The sequence below is a fragment of the Drosophila kikkawai genome, chromosome 2R (assembly GCF_030179895.1).
Source record: "Drosophila kikkawai strain 14028-0561.14 chromosome 2R, DkikHiC1v2, whole genome shotgun sequence".
NCBI classification, from domain to species: Eukaryota; Metazoa; Arthropoda; class Insecta; order Diptera; family Drosophilidae; genus Drosophila; species Drosophila kikkawai.
The window spans coordinates 4,300,444-4,319,115 of NC_091729.1; the positions used below are offsets into that span (position 1 = coordinate 4,300,444).

Genomic DNA, 18,672 nt, shown 5'->3' on the forward strand with positions numbered 1-18,672 from the left:
AGATAAATTTATTTATCTTTGAGACAGTTGAGGAGGGGTTTCATAATATTCTATTTGGGGAAAACTCGTACTCGGGTCACCGAGTCGCGTACCGTTGGCTATGCCACGACGGACGCTTATGGGGAATATATATACGAATATGAGTATCTATAATGCCTATGTATGACTACGCTCTGGCACCATCGTAGCCAGCCCTGGTGGTACAAACTTTATGCGGGTGCCCGAAATACTCCCGGCCGGCGCTGTCGTGGCCAATCCTGCCCAGAAATCTTTCTACGAAAATGCCCAGAGTACTCACGGTCGGCATAAACTGAGGTAACACTGGTGGCCCTAAATATTGTCACAGGCTTGAAATACTCGCCGACGGCACTGTCGCAGTTAATTCTGGCCAGCGAAACCTACTACGAAAATGCCCGGAGTACTCACAGACAGCAAAATCGGAGGTAACACTGGCAGCCCTAACTACTGCGCAAATGCCCGGAATACTCGCAGACGGCACTGTCGCGGCTATTTCTGGCGCGCAAATCCTACTACGAAAATGCTCGGAATACTCACAGGCAGCAAAATCGGAGGTATCACGACCAGCCCTAACTACTGCGCAAATGCCCGGAATACTCGCAGACGGCACTGTCGCGACTACTTCTGGCGCGCAAATCCTACTACGAAAATGCCCGGAATACTCACAGACAGCAAAATCGGAGGTATTACGACCAGCCCTAACTACTGCGCAAATGCCCGGAATACTCGCAGACGGCACTGTCGCGACTACTTCTGGCGCGTAAATCCTACTACGAAAATGCCCGGAATACTCGCAGACGGCAGAATCGGAGGTATTACGACCAGCCCTGACTACTGCGCAAATGCCCGGAATACTCGCAGACGGCACTGTCGCGGCTATTTCTGGTACGTAATTCCTACTACGAAAATGCCCGGAATACTCGCAGACGGCAATATCGGAGGAATTACGGCTAGCCCTAACTACTGCGCAAATGCCTACTACGAAAATGCCCGGAATACTCGCAGACGGCACTGTCGCGGCTATTTCTGGCGCGCAATTCCTACTACGAAAATGCCCGGAATACTCGCAGACGGCAATATCGGAGGAATTACGACTAACCCTAACTACTGCGCAAATGCCCGGAATACTCGCAGACGGCACTGTCGCGGCTATTTCTGGCGCGCAATTCCTACTACGAAAATGCCCGGAATACTCGCAGACGGCAATATCGGAGGAATTACGATCAGCCCTAACTACTGCGCGATTCCTACTACGAAAATGCCCGGAATACTCGCAGACAGCAAAATCGGAGGAATTACAGCCAGCCCTAACTACTGCGCAGATGCCCGGAATACTCGCAGACGGCACCGGCGCGACTAATCCTGTCGAGAAAACTACTGCGCACATGCCCGGAATACTCGCAGACGGCACGATCGGGGCTTGACACTTGTACCAATAATTCTAACACTTTGATTTCGAGTTACTTTACTTTTATTTGTCTGGATTTTTCCTTTCTAATCCCTATCTGTCCCTGTCGCACTCTTTATGCTCACCCTGCTTGCCGAAGCCAGTGTTTCTCTCTTGTCGATCGCTTGCTTCCACTTGCCGGCCACGCGTCGGTTAAATCTCGGACTTGGTGTTGTCTTCGTCGTTTTTCTCCGCTGGCTTCCAAAACTTCCAACTTTTCTCGCCGCGCACAAAATTTCAAGTCCCGGAAGTTAGTGTGGCTGTCGGTCTCGTTTCCCAGAAATCTCCCCTGTGGGATTTTATCGGGGATTTCTTCTTAGTATTTTCCATGACGTGATCGTGGTTGGTGTCCTGGCTTCGGCGGGAAGTTCAACTATTCTCCTGACTTATTCGATAGTTTTGGGTTGCCACTTAGGGCTAACTTAAAAATTATAATTATTGACTTCAAGGTTTTGTCTCTTAACCTACTGCCGTATATATATGCTTAAAACTATTGATTATGAACTTAACCTACTTAATCCTAACTATATACATATATGTAAGGAACAAAATGTGAAGGCCATAAGAGTGGGTCTTCACACCCCCCCTTTACTTTGGGGTGGGTGAGAAGATGGTGACGCGCCCACTTCGGGAGATATGGACCCTATACGACCTGCCGTCGATCTTCTCCTGGCGTCTTATATCCTTAGTTCTTTGCAATCCCAGCTCTCCCTCTATCCAAGTGCGTAGGGTGACTGGGATTTCTCTTCCGGCCGTCTCCACTCGCCACTGGGCCGGGGCCACTACCATGGAGGGTCCTAGCCGCTCCACGGGTCCGGATCGCGGTGTCGGTTCAGGGGAGCTGTCCGTCGAGGAACTTCCCCTTGACCGCGCGGTTCGACGTCGCTGGTTAGGGCGTCCAGTGTATGCGATCTCCCGTACAGCTCCGCACGGGATCTCCTCCCTGGTTCGAGGGCCTGCCTCCACTCGCTGCCGGTTGATTCTGGTCCCGTTCCCATTGGGGCGGCGTCTTCTTTTTGTTGCTGGCTGCGGTTGCGCGAAGTCCGTGTTGCTGCCGTGTGCCCGGTCGCGGTTCTCCTGATGCATGACTGCCCGTGCCCTCGCTGCTTGGCCCGATGTGCTGGGGCCGTCTAGGCGTACCTCGCCGCTGAGTCGTCGGGTGTCGTGGTTCGGCGGCGGTGCAGCCGCCCGCGCCCTCGCTGCTTGGCCCGATGTGCTGGGGCCGTCTAGTAGCGCCTCGCCGCTGAGTCGTCGGGTGTCGTGGTTCGGCGGCGGTGCAGCCGCCCGCGCCCTCGCTGCTTGGCCCGAGGCCCGCTGAGCCGTCGGGTGTCATGGTTCGGCGGTGGTGCAGTTGCTGTTGGCATACTCTTCCTGGCCATGGTGCGGGGGCTGTCGTAGGGGCCTGGCCCGAACAGCTCTTGGTACGACGGCGGTGGCGTCTCTGGACGTGGTGGTACCTCCCTCCACAGGGGCGTGCTTCTGTCGTCGGAGTCAGAGACCTCAATGATCTCCTCCGTGGTGGCGCTGGACAGTCGGGTTCGCGCTGTGGCGAACGACCGGGCCGTGGTTTCCATTTCGTCGGCACTGGAGATGTCCTCGTACCGTGGCGGTGGGTTGGGCATCGCCGCGGTCGTCCTGGCCACTTCCCTGATGGAAGGCAACATGGTGTCCCGGTCGGACCTGCGGGGCAGCGTGACCTCGGCGGAGGAATTACCCGAGCTGGGTAATAGTGCGTCGCCAGAGGATCCGCTGGATCCGGGCAGTAAAGCGTCGCGTGAGGATCCGCCCGAACTACCTGCGGTGGTGCCGCTTGATGTCTCGCTGCTTGCATCGCCGGTAGTAGTTGGTGCTGCGGTGTCAGCACGGGGTCGCTGCCGTGGCGGGCTCGGGTTACGATAGCCCCCAAATCTTCCGTCTGGTTCTACTTCTCCCAGTGGGTCCCCTGGTGCGATGCAGAGATCGAGGACATCGTCCAGGGAGAGGCCGGTGGCCTCAGCCTCCAGGATCAGCTGATCCGGTTCCCAGAGTGGATCGCTCAGGAGGTCGCGTATCGAAGTATCCAGCGTCTCCTGCATCTCCGCATCGCTGTCCGTATCCACGGTGCCCGTCACTGGGCGTCTCGGGTCTCTTGAACTCATGGCACTGCGGGTAAAGAAACTTAGTATATCTTAAATATTGGATATCCCTATGAGTGCGAATGACTAAACTAAGCCTAGCTCCTTCCTATGTAACTCGTGTTTTCTTAGTCTAACAAGGTTTTAGTGATAGTAAATAACAAACAAAAAAAAGTTTTGAGTGGCCAGTCATTGAATTCCCCTCGATGGGGAGGGACGTTGGGTAGTCGCGACTACCAGCAAGTGGCCCCTTTTCTCAAGACTGGGTCCCCTCGGCGGCAGCGGGTGGCTCGTCGTCGTCGGTATCCTCGTAATGGTATTCCTTTACGTCCCCTAGTCCGGCTGTGCGTCGTCGTCGACTCCCAGGCACCTGTAATTGTAAGAGATTAGGAGACAGGAACTTGTGAACCTTGTATGGTCCATCGTATTTGGCCGCCAGCTTTGCAGTGAATCCCTCTGAAGCCTTGGATAGTACGTGGCGGCGGAGGAGTACCAGTGATCCCACGGCCGGTCGCCATTCCCGGCGTCGGAGATTGTAGTGTCGTCTTTGTTCGTTGGATGCTCGCTCGCTGTTGTCTTTGACGATCCGGAACAATTCCTGCATCTGTTCCGCCTTCTTTCCTGGTGGTGGCTGATTCGACGTGTGACTCGGCGTGGCTTGGTCGAACAATGTATTGGGTAGTCTCGGTTCCCTTCCTTGCATGATGAAGGCGGGGCTGAATCCGGTGGTGTCTGAAACGCTTGAGTTTATGGCCAGCGAGAGTTCGGGAAGTAGCTCGTCCCAGGTGTTTTGTTCAGCTCCATCCAAGTACAGGGCCAGCATTGTTTTTATGGTCCTGTTTGCCCTTTCCGTTGGGTTCTGTTGTGGCGTGTAGGGGGCCGTGTGCTGAAGTTCCATCCCAAGATTTTTGCAGAATGTTTTAAACGACCGGCTGGTGAACTGGGTCCCGTTGTCACATACGAATGTATGTGGAACGCCAAAGCGACTCAGAATCCGATTCCGGAACGATCGTTCGAGATGGGGTGTCGTCGCTTTCCGGAGTGGGACTAATTCTACCCATTTGGTGAATGCGTCCAAAAATACCAGTAACATGGTATTTCCATGACGAGAACGTGGAAACGGACCCATGAAGTCCGCACATACTACGCTGAATGGTTCCTTGACTTGGCGTGTTGACATCTGGCCGGCGGGTTTAAGTTGGCTTACCTTGTATTTTTGGCAGGTGGGGCACCGTCGTACATACTTGGTGACTTCCCTGAAGAGTCCTGGCCAGTAATACTTTTGCGCTACGCGTTTGCTGGTTTTCCGTGTCCCGAGATGTCCAGCTGTCGGATGATCGTGGCACTCCTGTAGGACTCGTTGTCGGTACTCCTGGCCAACGCATAGCTTCCACGGAACCTGGTCTTCCTCCTGGGGTGTATTCCCCGTCATTCGGTACAGCTGGCCTCCTTCGATCCGGTAGTCTGGAAATTTTCCCGGTTCCTGAGTTACTTGAAGTATCATCTTGCGCACCCATTTGCATTGCGATGGCTCTACGTTGGCTTGTTGTACTGTGTCCAAGGGCTGACGGGAAAGAGCGTCGGCTACTATGTTGAATTTCCCTCGTCGATACTGAACGTCGAACTGATATTGTTGTAGTTCGAGGGCCCATCTGGCGATTCGTCCGGTTGGGTTGTCGATTGAGTTTAACCATTTAAGCGCCAGATGATCCGTCACGACTTCGAACCGATATCCTTCCAGGTAGCAACGCATTTTGCGAATGGCCCATACGATCGCGAGGCACTCCTTTTCTGTTACTGAGTAATTTTCCTCGGCTCGGGTTAATCGTCGACTGGCATAACTCGTTCGACACCGTCGATGCTTTGCAGTAGGACTGCTCCTAACCCGTGATCGCTAGCGTCGGTTTGCAGGGAAAACTTCTGCGTAAAATCGGGACACGCAAGTACTGGGGCTTCGGTGAGTCGGGTTTTTAGAGTCTCGAAAGCTTGCTCCTGTTCCGTGTCCCAACTCCATTTCCTGCCTTTCCGGAGGAGCGTGGATATCGGTTCTACGATGGCTGCAAAGTTCGGGACGAAACGGCGGTACCACGACGCGACACCGAGGCAGCGTCGCAATTCACGGACATTCGTAGGCGGTTGTAGCTCGCGAATCGCTGCGATCTTATCAGGATCAGTGTGGATCCCTGACTCGCTTATCACGTGACCCAGGTATTTTAGACTCCGCTGAAAGAAACTACATTTGTCTCGGTTGAGTTTCAGGTTAGCATGTCGGAGTCGCCTAAATACTTCGCGCAGGTTTTCGATGTGTTCGTCGAGAGTCGTGCCGATAACAATGATGTCATCTAAGTACGCGAAGGCTGAAGGTTCTAACTCCGGGCCTATGACGCTATCGAGAGCTCTTTGAAATGTCGCGGGAGCTGAATGTAACCCGAATGGCATCACCTTCCAGTGGAAGAGGCCTCGTCCCGGGACGGTAAAAGCGGTGTATTCCCGACTGGCAGGCGCGACCGGAATTTGCCAGTATCCACTCTTAAGGTCGAGAGTGGAAATGAATCGCGCGTTCCGTAAACGTTCCAGTATGTGATGAATTCTGGGTAGGGGGTACGCGTCGGGGACTGATCGCGCGTTCAGTTGTCGATAATCCACGCACATTCGGATATCGCCTGTCTTTTTCCCGACTAGTACTATTGGTGCACTATGAGGGCTTTTTGATGGCTCGATCCGTCCATCCCGCAAGAGTTCATCTACTTGTTTGTTTATAACCGCTTGCATTGCTGGGTTTTTAGGGTAATATCGCTGCTTAATGGGCTTGTCATCCCTCATAACAATGTGATGTTCCGCGATATTAGAAGTGCCCGCCAGATGGTCAAATTTATCTAATTCGGTCTGCAGAAAAGCACTCACCCTCGGATCCATGGTGTCCGGTGCCGCTGTTAAGCTCGTGTTGGTGTCGATGCTGGCTAGGCTTTCCTCTCTTTGGATGTCCGTTGGTGTTGATCCGTCAGGCCTAACGCCGTCTTCGCCTTCCACAATTGGTTCTCGGAACCGGACTTTCCTAGTTGGTAGAGGTGTCTCTGGTCCTTGTCGGAAAGGATTGTGTTGTCGAGCGGTCTGGCTGCTGGTAGGCAAGGCCGAAGTCCAGCTAGGTTGGGTCTCCCTTACCATCGGGTCTCCGTGTCGGTTCCGATTCCGTCTGGCACGATTCGGTCGTCTGTGTTTGACTGTGGGGGTCTCCTTAGTGTCCTCGGTGCTCCTGGATATTCCGGGGGGATCAGCCACGCACTCCTCGTTCGGTGCGTCGTTCCTCGCCGACATCTCCGGGTTTTCCTCGTTGCTTCGCAGGATTCCAGAAGGAGCAGCCACGCACTCCTCGTTCGGTGCGTCGTTCCTTGCTGAAATTTCTAGATTTTCCTCGTTGCTTCGCAGGATTCCAGAAGGAGCAGCCACGCACTCCTCGTTCGGTGCGTCGTTCCTTGCTGAAATTTCTAGATTTTCCTCGTTGTTTCGCAGGATTCCAGAAGGAGCAGCCACGCACTCCTCGTTCGGTGCGTCGTTCCTTGCTGAAATTTCTAGATTTTCCTCGTTGCTTCGCAGGATTCCAGAGGGAGCAGCCACGCACTCCTCGTTCGGTGCGTCGTTCCTTGCTGAAATTTCTAGATTTTCCTCGTTGCTTCGCAGGATTCCAGAAGGAGCAGCCACGCACTCCTCGTTCGGTGCGTCGTTCCTCGCTGAAATCTCCGAATTGTTTTGTTCCTCGCTGGTCAATTCTGCCCTCGAATCCAATTGTAAGTGTTCTCCTCCGCAGCTAATGATGGCCTTGATGCCACAAAGGAAGTCGATTCCCAGTAGTATGTCATCTAGCACCGTGGGCATCACTAGCAAGAACAGTTTTACCTGCTGTTGGCCCAGGTGAATGGTTACTACAAGGCCCCTAGTGAGGTCTCGGTGGGATCCATCCGCCAATCGGATCCGGGTGCGAATCTCTCGCCAGTCTCTTCCTCGTCCGATCTGCGCCGCCCGTTGTTCGCTAATGAAACTTCGGGTGGCTCCCGTATCCAGGGTGGCCTTAAACGTGTTTCCTTTGATGCGGACCTGCGCCTGGATCCGGCCCTGCTTTAGTCTTAGTACTTGGCTTATTGGCTTGGGGAAACTCCCGGGTTCCTCGGGCGATCCCCGCCTGCTCGAGGCCCGTAGCCGTTTCCCGATCTGCGGCAGCATTCCACAGTGCGAAGGCCACGTCTGCCACAGTCCCAGCAGAATAGAACTTGCGGCTGTCGGCATTCCCTTTGGAAATGGCCACTTTCCCCACAATTCCTGCAGGCGTTGAGTGCGTTGATCGGGGCTTCTGATTCCGGCATTATGGTCCCATGCTGTATCTCGGCTCCTGGTCCGTTCGGCCCCTCCGGGTTTGGGGGTGTGTGTACTCCTATCGGACCACCTGTAGATCCTCGGTGGGGTGCCCTGAATCCTTCGCGTTCCTGATTACCCATTTGGTTTCCTTGTCCTCGACTTCTTACGATCTCGAAGTTTACCACTAGTTGTGTCAGCTCGGCTAGCGTGTGAAAATCCTGACGCCGTGTGTACAGTTGGTACTCCGGCAACATATTTTCGTACACGCGCTCCAGTTCTTGCGCCATGGTGTATCCCGCTCGTTGCATGAGTATGCGGAGATCGATCAAGTAGAATTTGAACAGCTCACCTGGTCTCTGTGTATGCGTCCGGATCTGGTCTTCCAGCCTTTGGAAGTACCGTGGCGGTAAGAAAAATTCCAGAAACTCCTTCTTAAAAGTTTTCCATGTCGTGCCCTGCAGTCTGCTCGTTCGGAACCAGCTCTCTGCCCTTCCGGTTAGGAGCACTGGCATTGCCTGTGGTAGGGCCCTTAAATCGACCTGATACGTGGCTGCTCTTTCTTCCATGTGTTCCATAAATCGGAGTGGGTCGCCAGATCCATCAAAAGTAAGCCCCCATCGGGCCATCTTGTCCACCAATGTGGCGCAAGAGGTGCCTTCAGGTCGCGCGCTACGACGTTCGTCCACTTGTAGCAGCGACACCAAATTAGGAGCCGAATTGGTCCGTGGCAGCTGAAGGGTGTGACTCCTGCAGTCGCCCGATACCTTTTCGCCCGTAGGTTCAACCATGACGGTAAGCGGCGATTTTTGGTCGGGAGTAACGGCATTCCCGTATGCCGCTTCCATTTTCGCCAATTGTCCTTGCGTTTCTGGCGACAGATCCTCCCGCTTCGAAAATTCGCTGAGTCGTTGGCGTAATTCCTCGACGGTTCCAACGCTACTTAGCCCGAACGCGGCGGTCAGGGTCTCGAGTTCCTGTTTCCGACGATACGAGATCCACTTGACACCCATTACGTGAGGGTATATACGCGTGACGTTTGGATTCTCGACGATGGCACCAAAAAAAAATTCAAATATTGTTTCGATGACCACGGACTACTGTGTTGTTTTTCGTTTGAAATGCCAGCCGCGAATGTTTAATTAATTAATTTTTTTATCCGTATGATGCACGTGGTTCACGATTTTTAATTGCACAATGCACGCGGTTTTATTCTTCGGCGACGAACGACTGTACTTGTTTTGCACGATGCTCACGATAAATAAGAAAATGTTCTTGTTGTTTGCTGGTCTTGACCGATGTTGACTGCTTGAGCTCTCACGAACGACTGTCCCGATTGCGATGAGTTCTCGTTGTTATATACCCGATGGCGGCGCGATCACGTTGCTTCTCGTCGGTTTTCGTTCGAACTCACGCACGTGGTTCTCTGCTTACTATGGGTATTATGAGCGTGCGATCTCAGAGGTTAGGTAGAGCCCTTTTTGTACTACTGTTACTACTATTACTACTTCTTTTGTTAGTATCTCCCCATTAAAATTCTTTTTCGTGTTTTCGGATATATTTTATTTATTTTGCTGATTCCGAATTTTCCAATTTAACTTTTCTCTCAATGCATTCGAAATTTCTGCTCAACAACAAAATGTAACAAAATTTCTCCCAGAATTTTCTCTGTGTATTTTCCCCTTGACAGAAATTTTCCCAGTGGTGGAGAATAAAATGATCTAGTGGTTCTTTAGGCCACGATGGTTGGAATTTTCCCCTTAAGTTTCCTCAACTGGTCCCTGCTCGGGCGCCAATCTGTAAGGATGCGTTTTGCTGGGGTCGGCGTCTCAGTCCGCCCAGAGTCCTCATCAGATAAATTTATTTATCTTTGAGACAGTTGAGGAGGGGTTTCATAATATTCTATTTGGGGAAAACTCGTACTCGGGTCACCGAGTCGCGTACCGTTGGCTATGCCACGACGGACGCTTATGGGGAATATATATACGAATATGAGTATCTATAATGCCTATGTATGACTACGCTCTGGCACCATCGTAGCCAGCCCTGGTGGTACAAACTTTATGCGGGTGCCCGAAATACTCCCGGCCGGCGCTGTCGTGGCCAATCCTGCCCAGAAATCTTTCTACGAAAATGCCCAGAGTACTCACGGTCGGCATAAACTGAGGTAACACTGGTGGCCCTAAATATTGTCACAGGCTTGAAATACTCGCCGACGGCACTGTCGCAGTTAATTCTGGCCAGCGAAACCTACTACGAAAATGCCCGGAGTACTCACAGACAGCAAAATCGGAGGTAACACTGGCAGCCCTAACTACTGCGCAAATGCCCGGAATACTCGCAGACGGCACTGTCGCGGCTATTTCTGGCGCGCAAATCCTACTACGAAAATGCTCGGAATACTCACAGGCAGCAAAATCGGAGGTATCACGACCAGCCCTAACTACTGCGCAAATGCCCGGAATACTCGCAGACGGCACTGTCGCGACTACTTCTGGCGCGCAAATCCTACTACGAAAATGCCCGGAATACTCACAGACAGCAAAATCGGAGGTATTACGACCAGCCCTAACTACTGCGCAAATGCCCGGAATACTCGCAGACGGCACTGTCGCGACTACTTCTGGCGCGTAAATCCTACTACGAAAATGCCCGGAATACTCGCAGACGGCAGAATCGGAGGTATTACGACCAGCCCTGACTACTGCGCAAATGCCCGGAATACTCGCAGACGGCACTGTCGCGGCTATTTCTGGTACGTAATTCCTACTACGAAAATGCCCGGAATACTCGCAGACGGCAATATCGGAGGAATTACGGCTAGCCCTAACTACTGCGCAAATGCCTACTACGAAAATGCCCGGAATACTCGCAGACGGCACTGTCGCGGCTATTTCTGGCGCGCAATTCCTACTACGAAAATGCCCGGAATACTCGCAGACGGCAATATCGGAGGAATTACGACTAACCCTAACTACTGCGCAAATGCCCGGAATACTCGCAGACGGCACTGTCGCGGCTATTTCTGGCGCGCAATTCCTACTACGAAAATGCCCGGAATACTCGCAGACGGCAATATCGGAGGAATTACGATCAGCCCTAACTACTGCGCGATTCCTACTACGAAAATGCCCGGAATACTCGCAGACAGCAAAATCGGAGGAATTACAGCCAGCCCTAACTACTGCGCAGATGCCCGGAATACTCGCAGACGGCACCGGCGCGACTAATCCTGTCGAGAAAACTACTGCGCACATGCCCGGAATACTCGCAGACGGCACGATCGGGGCTTGACACTTGTACCAATAATTCTAACACTTTGATTTCGAGTTACTTTACTTTTATTTGTCTGGATTTTTCCTTTCTAATCCCTATCTGTCCCTGTCGCACTCTTTATGCTCACCCTGCTTGCCGAAGCCAGTGTTTCTCTCTTGTCGATCGCTTGCTTCCACTTGCCGGCCACGCGTCGGTTAAATCTCGGACTTGGTGTTGTCTTCGTCGTTTTTCTCCGCTGGCTTCCAAAACTTCCAAATTTTCTCGCCGCGCACAAAATTTCAAGTCCCGGAAGTTAGTGTGGCTGTCGGTCTCGTTTCCCAGAAATCTCCCCTGTGGGATTTTATCGGGGATTTCTTCTTAGTATTTTCCATGACGTGATCGTGGTTGGTGTCCTGGCTTCGGCGGGAAGTTCAACTATTCTCCTGACTTATTCGATAGTTTTGGGTTGCCACTTAGGGCTAACTTAAAAATTATAATTATTGACTTCAAGGTTTTGTCTCTTAACCTACTGCCGTATATATATGCTTAAAACTATTGATTATGAACTTAACCTACTTAATCCTAACTATATACATATATGTAAGGAACAAAATGTGAAGGCCATAAGAGTGGGTCTTCACAATTTATTTATTTATTTATTTATTTATTTATTTATTTATTTATTTATTTATTTATTTATTTATTTATTTATTTATTTATTTATTTATTTATTTATTTATTTATTTATTTATTTATTTATTTATTTATTTATTTATTTATTTATTTATTTATTTATTTATTTATTTATTTATTCATTTATTTATTTATTGATTTATTTATTTATTTATTTATTTATTTATTTATTTATTTATTGATTTATTTATTGATTTATTTATTGATTTATTTATTGATTTATTTATTTATTTATTTATTTATTTATTTATTTATTTATTTATTTATTTATTTATTTATTTATTTATTTATTTATTTATTTATTTATTTATTTATTTATTTATTTATGTATTTATTTATTTATTTATTTATTTATTAAGAATAGCAAATATCTGCCATTTTGAATCCATATCCTTACCTCAGACCGGATAAGGAGTGTTTTTTAATGATATGCTTCGACTCACATCAGGTGGTCAGAGGCAAGGATAGGTGTCTTAAAATATTATTTTAGTTAAAGCCTAATGACATTTCAAAATATAACAGAGAGTACATGTCGTTGTAAAGCGAACATAAAACGCGAAAAGGATCATGTGCCTCGAAATTAGTTTTACAAATATCCAAAGCTATAGGCCGAAAGTAACGTGATGGCCTAGAAGGAACTGAAAAGCGTATTTGCGTAAGAAGATTACAGGAAAAAATATATTCATTTATTAATTTGTGCAGGAACATCATGCCATGGCAGGTCCGACGATCCTTAAGAGAGGGCAGGTCCAGAAGGCGTAGTCTGTCGGCATACGGAGGAAGGTGGCGATGTGGGTCCCAGTCTAAACCCCAAAGAGCGAACAAAAGGAATTGTTTCTGTACCGATTCGATAAGGTCCTGATACTTTACATATTGGGGGGACCATACACGCGAACAATATTCGAGTATGGGCCGAACCAGGGATATATATAAGAGTTTTGTAGTGTAGGGATGGTCCCGCTTCCACCTCCCGCCCAACCGACCGAGGGGCGCACCCGTGTGACGTACGACACGAATCGCGAACTAGATAGACGCGGTGAATGAAGGAAGAAAAGAACGAGGAAACGTTACAAGAGAACAAAATTTAATAAGGGGAACAATAAATATAATATAATAAAAATAGTAATAATTAAGTAAAAACGCATGCAAAATAAATATAAAAAATATAAAATAATGTAACTAAATAATAACTACGATAAATAAATAAAAACGCATGCAAAGTAAATATAAAAAAAATAATATAATGTAACTAAATAATAACTACGATATATAAATAAGAACGCATGCAAAATTAGACTACGGTGCTACACTACGAGCTAACTCAACAAGTATTATAGTTTTTAGTACAGAAGGGCTATCACTACGAATTATAATGTCAGAGAGGCGGTTGTAATCCGTACATAAAACCCTAAAGGGTTCATGCACTTCAAACTCCCGCCTACAGTGATTTACTACTAGAGGGATAAGGGTTCTAGATGTTAGTCGGGGAACGTGGAAATTGAGCTGCCCTAAGAGAAAGGGGCTCTCAACATCACCGTTTAATAGGTTATGGAGGAATACGACACCAAGCATCGTTCTACGGTTAGCTAGGGAGGGTAAGTTAATTAATAGGAGTCTACTTGAATAGGACGGTAGCCTCTCATCAGCATCCCAAGGTAGGCCACGGAGGGCGAAAAGTAAAAAGTTCTTTTGTACAGAGTCAATACGGTTAATATGGATTCCGAATTGAGGACTCCAGACGCATGAACCATACTCCAATATAGGGCGAACTAACAAAGTAAAAAGGGTCTTCGTTATATAAGGGGAATCGAATTCCTTCGACCACCTCTCAATGAAACCGAGCATGCCTTTGGCTTTATTAACCATGCACGAAATATGTTCAGAGAACGAAAGTTTAGGGTCTAAGCGAACGCCTAAATCATCAACAAGAGATATTCTTTCAAGAGCGCAATCATTTAGCGTATAAGTGGCAAACTGGGGAGTGACACGTGAAAATGTCATCAGCTTGCATTTAGAGCAGTGCTCGGCACCATCACAATCAACCAAAAAGCGCATTTGTGTGAGTGAGGTACGGAGCAAAAATGACGTGAGTGTGTTCCGTGTGTGTGAAGTTTACGCTATCCGTGTGCTAGCAGCGCTGCCGGCAGAGCCTTTGCCTATCCCATGGGCTTGGGACGTGCCGACTACTGATTTAGAGCTATTGAGATGTAATAAATTAGCACGACACCATGCTTGAAAGTTATTAAGATCCGATTGCAGGTCTGACTGGGAAGAGCTGTCCTTATACTGCAAGCATAGCTTAACGTCATCAGCGTACATAAGTACTCTAGAATTCGTTAGAACCAGCGGGAGGTCATTGATAAACAATGTAAATAGCAGCGGGCCGAGGTGGCTACCCTGTGGGACGCCAGAAGTGACTCTGAGGAATTTGGATAGAGCATTTTTAAACAGAACCTTTTGAACTCAAAATCCATTTCAGAAGATCGACAGGAAACCCGATTAAGTCAAGCTTCCTTACAAGAAGAGAGTGATTAACCGAGTCAAAAGCTTTACTGAAGTCTGTGTAAATCACGTCGGTTTGAAAGTTACGTTGGAAACCTCTAATAACGAAGGAGGTGAGTTCCAGGAGATTTGTAGTGGTCGATCTTCGCCTCATAAAACCATGCTGACATGGAGAAATTACGGATCTACATAAATGCTGCAAGTGGGGAGTAATTACATTCTCGAAAAGTTTTGGAATTGCCGACAACTTAGAGATTCCTCTATAGTTGCTGGCGTCCGATTTGCTACCTTTTTTGTGGAGAGGAATGATAAATGATTCCTTCCAAATAAGGGGAAATTCTGAGGTTTCTAAAGATAAGGTAAACAATTTCAGAAGGGGATTGCACAGAGCTCCGGCACAATACCTGAGCACGCAGCCTGGTATTCCATCGGGACCCGGTGAGTAAACTGGTTTTACACGATGAAGATCCGAACTAAGGGAGCTTTCGGTTAAAATAGGACTGAAAATTAGGTTCGACTTGGGCAAATCAAAAGAGTAAGTCTGATCTAAGCTATTTAGGGAACAATACGTACTTTTGAAAAACTCGGCAAAAAGATCGGCGACGGCCTGATCAGAGTTTGCTGTAGCGTTCTTGAATGAAAGCGATGAAGGATGTAAATTGGGTTTTCGCTTAGTGTTAACAAAGTTATAAAACTGTTTCGGGTCCTGCGTGAACTGAACCCTACAACGAGTTAAATAACTTTTATAACATTGCGCGTTAAGCACGGTGAAATTCGACCGAGCACTAAGATATCTTGAATGAACAGTAGGAGATCCGGTGCGTTTATAGCGATTATAAAGCCTAGACTTAACGTTTTTTAGCCGTGTCAGCTCTTTGGTGAACCAAGGTGGTTTACTAGAAATCGACGGATAGGCTAAAGGAACACACAATGCAAAGAACGAATTCATGGCACTGTAAAAAATATCCAGGGCGGACGCCATGTTAGTACATCTGTAAAGTTCAGACCAATTAAATTGGGATATCAAGATATCTAGCCTTTGAAAATTTGCTTTACGAAAGCAGCGAACTTTAGTCGCTGAGCAACTCAAATCAGGTTTGGTCTTTACGACAGTCCCCAATTCGATGGTCACTTCGAAAGTAGGATGGTAAGGGTCTTCGGGAAGCGTCAATGGATCGACTCTTGTTAAGTTTACACCTACAGGATCAGAGACGAAACACAGATCTAGTAGGCGATTTAAAGATTTCCTTAGACCATCGTTTTACGAAAGCAAAAACACTCTTTGCTTTACCGACAATTATACCGATGTGATCGGTGAAGCTCAAGTTGTGGGTAAATAGAATACCAAGATCCGTTACAGAGTGAATACGTTCAAGAACACTCGTGCCTAAGAAATAGTTGGCCTGGAAACAATTTCTGCGGTAAAACGACATGTATTTACATTTGGAGTTGTTAAGAAACAATAAATTGTGAGTGCACCAGGACAACATGTTGTTTAAATCAGCTTGCAAAAGCTGAGCAGAGTCAGGATTCACAAGAGGCAAACATAGTTTTACGTCATCAGCATACATCAAGACGTAAGAGTGGAGAATAACTTGGGGCAGATCATTTATAAAAATGCCAAATAGAAGAGGACCGAGGTGGATCCCTTGAGGAACACCAGAAGTCACGTGAACAAGGTTTGAGAATGAACCCTTGAATGCAACTCTTTGAGTACGGTTCGACAAATAAGTAGAAATCCACTTGATCAACGTAACCGGAAAACCCAACAGACAAAGTTTCTTCAGCAGTAATTGATGATTCACCGAATCGAAAGCTTTGCTGAAATCTGTAAAGATAACATCGGTTTGGGTGTTATTTTTAAACGCGTTTCTAATGACAGCAACAAACTCAAGGAGATTTGTACGTTTCATGAAGCCATGCTGTGAGGGGGGCATTATTGAGCTACATTGTTGCTGAAGCTGAGTAGTAATTAGAAATTCAAATAATTTGGGAATCGCACTAAGTTTTGCTATACCTCTATAGTGTTCAATATTAGATTTACTGCCCTTTTTATGAAGCGGAATGATAAACGATTCTTTCCAAACTTTGGGGAAAAACGAATGCTGAAGTGATAACTGAAAAAGTCTGACCAGTGGTCTACATAATGAGCTGGCACAATTTCTCAGAACGCAGCTAGGTACAAGAGATTATGAGAACATCATCTTCGCTGATTACAGGCATAAAAATGCAATTCGAGTGCGGGAGTGGAAAAGAATATTTTGAGTTATTATCGAAATTAGTTTGTGAGTATGTAGTCTGGAAGAATTTTGCGAACAGGTTCGCGATATCAGGCTCATTGGAAGCGGAGGCATTATCGAAATGAAGACATGAAGGAAATTGTTGAGATTTCCGTTTCGAGTTTACAAAAGCGTAAAATTGCTTCGGGTTAGCCTGAAACTCAATTTTGCACCGATTTAAGTGGTTTCTGTAGCATTCAGAATTGTGTGCTATGAAATTTGTACTAGCAGTTAAATATCTCGAATGGTCGACTTGAAGACCAGATTTGCTATACTTTTTAAACAGTCTGGATTTCAGATTTTTTAGATAAGAAAGCCGACGAGAAAACCAAGGGGGCTTATGAGAATCTTCTGGTGAGGGAAATGAAGGGACATACATGTCGAAAACTGAGTACATTATTTCATAGAAACGCTTAACAATGTCTGAGGGATCCTCTGTGGAGTTCAAGAAAGCAAGCTTTCGCCGAAGAATTTTGGTTCTCCCCTGAGGGAGTCGTCGACGATTTACGGCGAAATTTTGTCGCCCTCATCAAAGAGTCCGAGCAAACACAGGAGGTGTGGACTCGACTCGCCGACCTCGAACGGCGGTATACCACTCGGGGTCCGAGCCCTGTGCCCCCTGGAGAAGAGAGGCCGGGACCCAGTGGCCTGTCGACAAATCAAAATGCCGGATCGAACGCCGGAGTCTCTCCTGCGGGACGCCCGCGTCGCTGCCCCGAGTTTTGCGGTCACCGCCCCTTCTTCTTCAACTATTCCCCAGGAAATGTATCCTGAGCCGAGCCACGGCCGGCACCATCGGAAATTCGTTTGTGTTCCGGAGCGAATCCTGAAATGGGGTCTACAGTTCGATGGGTATTCAGACCCATTGGCATTCATTGAGCAGGTCGAAGGCCGGGCTTTATCCTACGGGATTGACCTAGGGCTTCTCCCTCGGGCTATGGCGGAACTGCTGATGAGCAGAGCCGACAAGTGGTTCCAAACGAGTCGCCTCCAAGGGGCCGACTGGACCACCTTCCGACGGGAATTCCTGGAGTTCTTCCCTCCCCCCAGATAGCTCCAGCGCTTAGATGACCGAATTCGGAGTCGCGAGCAGTTGGAGGGGGAAACCTTCAAGGATTTCATGTTAAACCTTCGCGTTCTCATGCGCCACGCAGGCTACGACGAGACCCAAGAGCTGAATCGGCTATACGAAAACGTCGCGCCAGAATATCAAATGTACATCCGGCGTAGCGAATTTCGAACCATTGGCAAACTAGCCCAACAAGCCACCGAGTTCGAGGTTGTCCAAAAGCGGAGCCGCAAACGACAACACGGCAACCTTACCTCCATGAATACCCCTGTCCGAAACCCGCTTCCGCCACGTCAGATTCGCCCTCCTTCTCCAACGAGACCCAGTCAGGGAAACATACCTCGTACACAGCCTGAGCCTCGAGCACTCGTGCCTGCCAGGGTCAACCGGGTAACCGCATCCGATCGGCGAATTGATGTCCGAGAGGCATGCCGCAACTGCGGAGAGCCAGGACACTTCAGCCGCGATTGTCGGAACCCCCGACAGTACTTCTGTTGGGATTGCGGACGTCGAGACGTCCGGACAGTCGAATACTGCCGACGTCAACAACAGGGAAACGGGATGGGTCCCTTCGACCGGCGGAGTCCGTCGGGACCCAATCCGGAGAATCACCAGTAACCGCACCGCTTAGAATAGAGAGAGGGAGGATTGGAGCGGAGGTCGACATCGGCGGACACGTGCGCCTAGCCACCATTGACACCAGGGCGTCGAGAAGTTTTATCAGCCAGGACATCGCCGACGTAGTGGGGCAACCCCACTAGTTTAGGGAAATCCGCACGCAGATCAACCTCGCCGACACGTCTCGAATCGAAGTGTCAAGGTTGCTCTTAGCTGATGTGACTCTCGCACAGAAGTCAATTCAGGTTCCCCTACTTGTAATGCCCGCAATGCTGGAGCTACTAATCCTCGGGATAGATTTCCTCGCCTCTATTGGCACCACCCTCCGAT

At 48.6% G+C, this 18,672-nt stretch overlaps 2 protein-coding genes across 4 annotated transcripts; both read right to left on the bottom strand.

Moving 5' to 3' along the window:
- Window positions 1–2,691: 2,691 nt before the first annotated feature.
- On the bottom strand, window positions 2,692–11,839 carry LOC138928046 (serine/arginine repetitive matrix protein 2-like). 3 transcript variants are annotated; one of them, XM_070284218.1, is made up of 2 exons: window positions 11,330–11,839; window positions 2,692–3,607 (listed from the first exon to the last, which is right to left on the bottom strand). In XM_070284218.1, the coding sequence occupies exon 2, from the start codon at window positions 3,601–3,603 to the stop codon at window positions 2,692–2,694; it is 912 nt and encodes a 303-aa protein (XP_070140319.1). In that variant the 5' UTR covers window positions 3,604–3,607; window positions 11,330–11,839. The 3 variants fall into 3 exon arrangements, with proteins under 3 accessions (XP_070140319.1, XP_070140320.1, XP_070140318.1); XM_070284219.1 differs by lacking the exon at window positions 11,330–11,839 and adding an exon at window positions 9,345–9,524; XM_070284217.1 differs by lacking the exon at window positions 11,330–11,839 and adding an exon at window positions 3,673–3,816.
- On the bottom strand, window positions 5,253–7,998 carry LOC138928045 (uncharacterized). The gene has a single exon (XM_070284216.1). The coding sequence runs from the start codon at window positions 7,858–7,860 to the stop codon at window positions 5,401–5,403; it is 2,460 nt and encodes an 819-aa protein (XP_070140317.1). The 5' UTR covers window positions 7,861–7,998; the 3' UTR covers window positions 5,253–5,400.
- Window positions 11,840–18,672: the final 6,833 nt, after the last annotated feature.